Source organism: Eimeria mitis, genomic scaffold (genome assembly GCF_000499745.2).
Source record: "Eimeria mitis Houghton genomic scaffold, Emh_scaff1132, whole genome shotgun sequence".
NCBI classification, from domain to species: Eukaryota; Apicomplexa; class Conoidasida; order Eucoccidiorida; family Eimeriidae; genus Eimeria; species Eimeria mitis.
Genome location: NW_013567776.1, coordinates 1 through 8,650, shown reverse-complemented (window position 1 = coordinate 8,650; position 8,650 = coordinate 1). Strand labels below are relative to the sequence as shown.

The 8,650-nt window shown below is 53.5% G+C and overlaps 2 protein-coding genes across 2 annotated transcripts; one reads left to right on the top strand and one right to left on the bottom strand.

The window, feature by feature from the left end:
* Positions 1-1,033: 1,033 nt before the first annotated feature.
* On the bottom strand, positions 1,034-5,013 carry EMH_0030260 (uncharacterized protein; the record flags this gene model as incomplete). The annotated part of the gene is made up of 4 exons (XM_013494393.1): positions 1,034-1,176; positions 1,304-1,831; positions 2,291-2,595; positions 2,849-5,013. The coding sequence occupies 4 exons, from the start codon at positions 5,011-5,013 to the stop codon at positions 1,034-1,036; spliced, it is 3,141 nt and encodes a 1,046-aa protein (XP_013349847.1).
* Positions 5,014-5,190: 177 nt separating this feature from the next.
* Positions 5,191-8,548, top strand: EMH_0030250 (enoyl-acyl carrier reductase, putative; the record flags this gene model as incomplete). The annotated part of the gene is made up of 7 exons (XM_013494392.1): positions 5,191-5,291; positions 5,579-6,240; positions 6,568-6,863; positions 7,331-7,453; positions 7,923-8,085; positions 8,378-8,463; positions 8,522-8,548. The coding sequence occupies 7 exons, from the start codon at positions 5,191-5,193 to the stop codon at positions 8,546-8,548; spliced, it is 1,458 nt and encodes a 485-aa protein (XP_013349846.1).
* Between the last annotated feature and the right edge of the window lie 102 nt (positions 8,549-8,650).

Sequence of the window (8,650 nt, the reverse complement as noted above, 5' to 3'; positions counted from 1 at the left end):
GCTACTAGTGCTGCTGCTGCTGATGCTGCTGCTGCTGATGCTGCTACCCATTCTGCTGCTGATTCTGTTGTTGTACATACACGCCGCTATATTATGTATAACTATTTATACTTCTCTGCATTATTAACGAAGAAAATATAATTAAATATATTATTAAATGCTTATATAAACAAATATAACTAAGCAAATACAACTAACTAGTACAACTAAACAAATACAACTAACTAATACAACTAAACAAATACAAGTACTAAATATGTTTATATTCTGAACGTCAGGAACTACAACAAAAGAAAAAGAGACAGAGAAGCACAACTAAACAAATACAACTAAAATAAAAAAGAAGAAATATAACTAAAGAAATAAAGTCAAGCACACTGTGTTTGTTGAGGCGCCCAGACAGACAACAAATAAATAAAAGGAGTTTAAGACAATAGAGACAAAAGAAGACAAACTTTTTACATAAACAAAAAGAAAATGCAAACAAACCAACCAACTACGACATATCTATACACTATTCGTTTATTTGCTGGTTGTTCGGCGGCGGCAGCAGCAGCAGCAACTGCTGCTTTTGAGAATGATGTGCTGCTGCTGCGGCTACTGCTGCAGCAGCTGCTGCAGCAGCAGCATGTTGCTTACAACATGCTGCTGCTACTGCACATACATCTCTCACTGCCTCTGTACTAAAACTGCATTTAGATGCTGCTGCTGCTGCAGTAGCAGCAGCAGCTGCTGCTGCAGCTTTTGTAGCAGCCGCTGCAGCAGCAGATCATACAGCGAGACTTGCTGCTCCTGCTGCGCCTCTTTAGCAAATTGTTTTCGTGTTGCAGCTGCTGCAGCCGTTGCAGAACTGCTGCAGCAGCTGCTCTGCTGGAGCAGCTGCTCTGCTGCAGCAGCTGCTCTGCTGCAGCTGCTGCTCTGCTGCAGCAGCAAATTGATTGGGAGCTGCGTGCGCGTACCTCGACGTTTCGCAGCTGCACCTGTTGCTGGTGCTGCCATACTTTTTGTTGCAGGGGGAAGTCACTATCTGCTGCTACTTGCTGCTGCTGCTACTACTACTACTACTGCTGCTGCTGTTGCTGCTGCTGCTGCTGCTGCTGGGCGGCTGCGGTGTTGCAGACGAGTTTACAGAAACGACACTTCTGCTGCTGCTGCCGGTCTTCTTGCTGCTGAGACCTGCTTCACAAAAACAGCAGCACCACAACACACCAAATGCTCTGTCTAGCTCAACTGCTGCTGCAGCAGCTCCTGCTGTTGCTGCTGCTGTTGCTGCTGCTGCTGCTGCTGCTGCTGCATCGCTTACCCTTTCGCTTTGGTGCGAAGGCAGGACGCAGCTGAAAGTCTCCGCTTCCCTCGCGCACCAGTTTGTTGGAGAGAGCCTGCAGCAGGGGGGACTGCATGAGAGCAGCAATTTGTGCATTGCTGCTGCTGCTGCTGCTTCCGCCCTTTGCTGCCCCCGAGGCGCTGCGAGCCCGGACGAGCCTCCGCATTGCTGCAGCAGCAAGGCCTAGAGTGCTGCTTCTGTTGCTGTTGCCGCAGGCGCTGCGTGCAGCAAGGCCGCTCCTAGATCCGGCGTTGCTGCTGCTGCTGCTGCCTGCAACAGCAGCAGCTGCTTCTTCTCTTAAGATTTGTCTGTGCTGCTGCTTCCTCCGCTGCTTCTGTGCTGCTTGCTGCTGCAGCCGGATAGCAGCAGCTTCTCTCCCTATTGGCTCCGGCATCTTAAACCCAGAAACATTAGAGTGAAGGGGCGGCACATCACCAAAGACAGCAGAAGCAATGCACGGGGTCGTCGCTCCTATCTGAACCAGCACTGGCGTGCTTAGCAAAGAGCCTGCAGCAGCAGCAGCAGCAGCAAAGGCAGCAAACAGTGTAAGTGCAGCAATAGCTAATGAAGCAACAAACAGCAGCAAATGAAGTAGCAGCAGCAACCGCAGACAGGCAGGAGCGAAGGAAGCACAGAAGGGAACACGAGCAGCAGCAGACGCAACAGCAGCAATACAAACCACTGCAGCAAACCCAAATGCTGCTGCTGTTCCTGCAGCAGCAGGAACAGCAGCAGCACAACCGAAGCCACAAACGACTGGCTGCAGCCCCAGCAGCAGCCCCAGCCCTTCCAGCAGCAGGTGCAGCATCAGCAACCGCAGCAGCAGATGCTTGAGCATCAGCAGCAGCAGGTGCAGCAGCCGAAGCACCAGCAAGAGGAGCAATCGAAGGCACAGCAGCAAAAACAGCANCAGCAACAACAGCAGCAGCAAGAGCAGCAGCAACAGCAGCAGGAGTTTCTACGTACCCCAAGTGAGTTGCTGCGCGTTGGCTTCAGTTGCTGCTGCTGTTGCAGATACAGTAACGGGGGATTTCGTAAAGGAATAGCCTGTGGGGCGGCCGCCAGCAATATGTATTTCTTTTTGTTTTGCTTGCTGCTGCTGCTGCTGCGGTGGAGGCCTGAACTCTCCGTGCTGCACCATCTGCCGCATCTCGCTGCTCTTCAGGTTCAAGTGCTGCTCACGCCGACGCTCCAGCTGCTGCCGCAGCTGCTGCTGCTGCAGCTCACGCTGCAGCGTCGTAAACCGCGTACACTCCGCTCGTACTTCGCCTCTGCAACACAAGTAACAGCAGCAGCAGCAGCAGCAGCAGCAGCGACAGCAGCAGGAACCGTTCATGAGAAGCACAGCAACTGTGTCTGCCCTACATATGTGCAGAGAGGGGGTCGGGTTGTGCGGTGTCTGCTGCTTCTGCTGCTGCTCTTGCTGCTGCTGTTACTGCTGCAACTGCTACTGCTGATGTTTCGCCTGCTTGCGCTGCATCTGCCGCTGCTGCTGCTGCTGCTGCTGCTGCAGTGGGTGCCTACCTCGGCATCATGTTGCGGGGATCGTCGTCTCCATCGGTCCCCTTAAAGAAGAGCCGCGTAGCCCCCGGGTGAAACCCCACAGCAGGCCCCTCGGGTACAGTTCTTCCTGCTACTGTGTGCCGCTGCAGCAGTAGCTGTTTGCTGTTGTGCTGCTGCTGCTGCACCCAGAGAGAAGCCCGCTTCTCCTGCAGCTGCTGCTCCCGCTGCTGCAGCAGCTGCTGCGCGCTCGCCTGGTCCTCGGATGTAAACAAATCAAAAAAGTGGTCGATGTCCAGCTGTTTCTGCTGCTGCTGCTGCTGCCGCCGCAGCAGTAGTTCTTCCTGCTGCTGCACTTCTTTCTGCAGTTGCTCAAGCTGCTGCTCCACCAGCTCCTGCTGCTGCTGCGCCAGCCGCTGCTGCTGCTGCTGCTTCTCCAGCTCATCTGCATCCAAAAGACCACCGGCATCACCCTCCTCCTCATCTTCTGAGCTGCTGCTGCTGCTGCTGCTGCTGTTGCTGCATGCATCAACGTCAATGACGTCATCCTGCAGCAGCTCTCTGTGCTCCGCCTTCACCTCTTTCAGCAGCAAGACAGGCTCATCATCATCATCATCTGCTGCTGCTGCTGCTTCTGCTCCCTTCTGCTGCCCCTGTCGTTGCTGCTGCTGCTGCTGCTGCTTCGCTTCTGAAGTTTTGCGTCTTTTGAGCTGTTCCTCCTCTTCTGCTGCACCTTCCACTCCACCTCCCTGCATCTGCTGCTGCAGCTCTTGCTGCTGTTGTTGTTGTTGCTGCTGCCGCTGCTGTATTTGCTGCAGCAACTGTTGCTGCTGCTGCAGCGCTCGCTGCTGCCTCCTAGCAGACTGAAGATATGCTGGCGTTGCATCAGCAAGAGTTGAGATCTGCTGCGCTATCTGCTGCACCTTCTCTTCGTCTCCTTCTCCTTCTGCTGCCAGCAGCTGCTGCAGCAGCCGCAGCAGCGGGAGGTCAGGGTAGTAGCGTTTCTCTATTGTAGCAGCAAGTGCTGCCTCCCACTGTGTCTCCGTCAGCACAACTCGACTGTCTCTCTTTTTTTTTCTTTTGCTGCGCGCAGCAGCAGCAGCAGCAGCTGACGGCAGCATCGCACCGGGTCCTGCTGCTGCTGCTTCTGAAGGAGGAAGCAGAGACAACTGACCAGGATGAAGGGAAGCTGTTGCTGCTGCTGCTTCTGCTTCGGCTGCTGCTGCTAGCCGCGCTGCAGCCACTACACAACCAGGAGCAAGCACAGGAGCCCCACTAGCCAGAGCTGCAATCGCGCTGTTCTTGCTGCTGCTGCTGCTGCTCCTGCTGGTAGCGTATGCTGCTGCCGGAGCTTCCTGCGGCTCCCACCCCGACGCTGCTGCTTCGGGGTGTCGCCGTCGTCGTGCTGCTGCTGCTGCTGCTGTTGCTCCTGCGCCGCAGCCGCGCCGCATGAAGCTGCCAAGGCTCATCGCCGTTCCACTCTCAGCTGCTGCTGCTGCTTTCTTCGCTGTCATGTCCTTGGTTGCTGCTGCTGCAGCATCTGCTGCTGCTGCAGAATCTGCTGCTGCTGCTTCTGCATCAGCACCTGCTGCTGGTTCAGCATCCGGTCGTGGCACTACTTCTGGCGTTCTTTCCAGTGCAGTAGCTCCTGCTGCCGTTGCTGCAGCATCAGCTCCTGGTGCCGCTGCTGCTATTGCTGCAGTCGCATCAGCTGCAGCAGCAGCAGCTGCTGCTGCAGCAGCAGCGGCAGCTGCTGCGGCAGAAAGGCGGGAAGCAGCAGGCGCTGCAGAGATGCTGCTGCCACCATCTTCCTCGGTGCGCTCGTTTGCTGCTTCCGGCTCTGCTGCTGACCTTTGCATGCGCCGCATTTGCAGCCGTTCATAAGCACTATGGGCGATGGAGAAAGATATCAGTGGGCGACCGCTGCTGCTGTTGCTGCTGCTGCTGCTGTTGACGTTGCTGCTGCTGCTGCTCCGTCTTTCATTGCTCGCCTCACCAGCGTTGCTGCCACGGTTGCTTCTCGCAACCAAAGCTCCCCCTTCACCATCACGCTGAGGAGGCTGTGCTGCACTGCCTCTGGCGGCCCCCGGTGCTGCTGCTGCTGCTGCTGCTGCTGCTGCGTTGGCAGCAGCTGAGTCAGCTGCAGCGATAGGTGGGGCATCATGCGGGCACCCAACGGACTGCTGCATCCTCGTAAGGCTGCAGAGGCCGCCTGCAAGTGATAAGCGCGGCTGCTGCTGCTGCTGCTGTTGCTGCTGCTGCTGCTGGCTGCGCTGGGAGGGCTTCAGCCCTGATGCGGAGCAGCTGCGGCTGCCTCATCAAACCCCCCAAAGCAAGCTTTGCTTTTGCTTCAATAGGGATGTTCGATGGATACCGCTGCTGCTGCTGCTGCTGCTGCTGCTGCTGCGGCTGCTGCTGCCGCGGCCGTTGCTACTACTGCTGCTGCGGAGGAGGAGGAGAGAAGAAGGTATGCCTTGAGAGATATCGCAGTTTAATTGTTAATAAAAGAATTATAAAGAAGAAGAGCAGCTTCGGGCTGGCAGCTGCGCTGCTGGCTGTTGACAGTGCCAGCCGCTGCTGCTGCTGCTGCTGCTGCTGTTGCTGCTGCTGCTGCTGCTGCTGCTGATGCTGCGTGGGTGCGTCGATGCCGCTGTGTTACGCTGGCCTCGCTCACGACCTTCCACCTAATGTTATTGGAAAGGAAACAAAATAAAAATTAAGAAATATACAGAAGCGAATTAAAGGTGCTAGCAGAGTCTGCAGCAGCACAACATGCGCAGCAGCAGCAGCGCCGCAGCAGCTGCAGCAGCAGCAGCCGCAGCGCTGGCGGGCGGTGAGACAAGACACGGAGGGGCCCCAGACAGGGAGCAGCCGTCCCCCTCTCTGCCTCTTCCTGCAGCAGCAGCAGCAGACTCCATGTGATAGTTGTGCTTTTCTTCTTCAGCATAAACAGCTGCAGCAGCAACTGCAGCAGCAACAAGAGCAGCAGGAACAAGAGCCGCAGCAGCAACGAGGAGAGCAGCAGCAGCAGCAATCGGAGTGTCGGCTGCCACCTCTTCCGGTTTCCTCTGACGACACCGCCTCAGCAATGCTCCGTCTTTTGTTTTCTTTGTCTGCTTCGTTGCTGCTGCTGTTGCAGCAGCAGCAGCAGCAGCAAGTCGCAGCCTTCCGTGTCGGCTCCGACTCCCGAGGGGCTGCAGCAGACCTTCCACAGCTGCTGCGCCCCACATCTGCAGCTCATACGGCCAGCCTGCAGCAGCAGCAGCAGCCGCAGGTTGCTGTGGTGCCGCAGGCCGCCACCAGCAGCAGCACCAGCAGCGGAACGGCAGCAGCAGCAGCAGCAGCAGCAGCAAACGAAGAGCTGCTTAGCGGCCCCTTGCCAGTCGACCTCCGTGGAAAGACCGCTTTCGTAGCAGGTAAAATTGCTGCTGCAGCAGCTACTGCTGCTGCTGCAGCAATCAGCAGCAGCAGGAGCAGCGGGAGCAGCAGCAGCAACATGACTAGGAGCAGCAGCAGCAGCAGCAGCAGCACAACTACCTGCAGCAACAACAGCAGCATCAACAGCGCCAGCACCCGACCGCAGCACAATCAACACACACACACACACACACACACACACACACACACACGCACACACACACACACCACCACCACCACCACCACAATAATAATACTAATAAAAAAATAATATTGTTGTAATAAGAATAAGAGTGAGTGTGTGTATGGTTTATGTGTATACGCAGGCGTAGCAGACAGCAACGGCTACGGCTGGGCGATATGTAAGCTGCTGCGGGCTGCGGGGGCTCGGGTGCTGGTGGGGAGCTGGCCGCCAGTATACAATATGTTTAAGAAGGGGTTAGAGTCGGGGAGATATAGTAAAGATAATAAGTATAAAACAGAGACCACTGGTCCTGCTGCTGCTGCTGCAGCAGCAAGTGGTGCTGCAGCAGCAGACAACGAACACAGCGTTGATATGCAGTTCTATAAAGTCTATCCTCTTGATGCTGTCTATGATTACCCTGACGATGTGCCTGCAGAGGTAAATAAATAAGTAAAAATATTTATTTTTTTTATTTTTTTTGTTTTCTTGTCTTCCCTTTTCTCTCTTTCTGTGTTTTTGTTAGTTTGTTTGTTTTGTTTTTTTTTTTTGTTTTTTTGCTGTGTGTTTGTTTCTTTGGCCGGTTGCTTGATTCTTTTTCATTTCTTTTTTTTTATTTCTTTTGTTCTCTCTCCGTTTTTCTAGTTATTTTCTGTTTCCCCTCCTGTATTTGTTTTTTTGTCCTATTCTGCTTGCTTGTGGGTTTGTAACGCATTTGCTGCTGCATCTGCTGCTGGTGCTGTGTTTGCTGCTGCGTTTGCTGCTGCATATACTGCGTTTGCTGCTGCATATACTGCGTGTGCTGCTGGGTTTGCTGCTGCATATACTGCATTTGCTGCAGCGTTTGCTGCTGCATATACTGCGTGTGCTGCTGCGTTTGCTGCTGCTGTGCTCTGTGTTTGCTGCAGGTACAGAGCAACAAGCGGTATGCTGGCGTCGGGGGCTTCACCATATCCGAGGTGGCTGAGGCTGTGAAGAAAGACGTCGGCACCATCGATATCCTCGTCCACTCTCTCGCCAACGGACCCGAGGTGGGGCTTCAGAAGGTTTAGGAGGGTTTAGGGTTTATGAGGGTTTCTTAGGGTTTAGGAGGGTTTATTAGGGTTTAGGAGGGTTTCTTAGGGTTTAGGAGAGTTTCTTAGGGTTTAGGAGGGTTTCCTAGGGTTTAGTAGGGTTTGTTAGGGTTCATTAGGGTTTGTAAGGGCTTAGGAGGGTCTGTAAGAGTTTAGTAGGGTTTGTAAGGGTTTAGTAGGGTTTGTAAGGGTTTAGTAGGGTTTGTTAGGGTTTGCTGGGGTTTAGTATGGCCTAGGACGTAGGGTTTAGTAGGTTTGGGGTGTTAGGGTTTAGTAAGGTTTAGTAGGATTTAGGGTTTAGTAGGGTTTGTTGGGGTTTGTTGGGGTTTCTTAGGGTTTATTGGTGTTTAGTGTGTATGTTTGAGGGCCTTCTCTTTAGGGTTTAGGGTTTAGGGTTTAGGGTTTGTGGTGGTTGGTTTGTGTTTAGGTGACGAAGCCGCTGCTGCAGACGTCTCGCAAGGGTTACTTGGCTGCACTGAGCAGCAGCAGCTATTCTTTTGTTTCGCTGCTGCAGCACTTTCTCCCTATCATGAATAGAGGGGGATCGGCCCTCGCCCTCTCCTACATTGCCTCCGAACGAGTCATACCCGGTAGGGTTTAGGGTTTAGGGTTTACTTGGGTTTACTGCGTATATATATATATATATATATATATATATATATATATATATATATATATATATATATATATATATATGTGTAGATAGATGAGCTGCAGCGTTGTTGCATTTGCATTTGTTTGTGCAGCTGCATTTATTGCTGCTGCTGCACTGTTTGCTACATAAAGTTTTTTGCTGCTGGTCTTGCTGCTGCTGTATATGTGCTGCTGCTGCTGTGTGTGCTGCTGCTGCTGTGTGCGCTGCTGCTGCGTGTGCTGCTGCAGGGTACGGAGGTGGTATGAGCAGCGCGAAGGCTGCGTTGGAGTCGGACTGCCGCACGCTGTCCTTTGAGGCGGGCCGCAACTACGGGGTCCGCGTCAACTGCATCAGCGCGGGGCCGCTGAAGAGCAGAGCTGCAGCAGCAATAGGCAAAACGGGAGAAAAAACATTCATAGACCTCGCCATAGACTACTCCAGAGAGAATGCGCCACTGCAACAGGTATATACAATCTTTATGTATATATATATATATATATATATATATATATATATATATA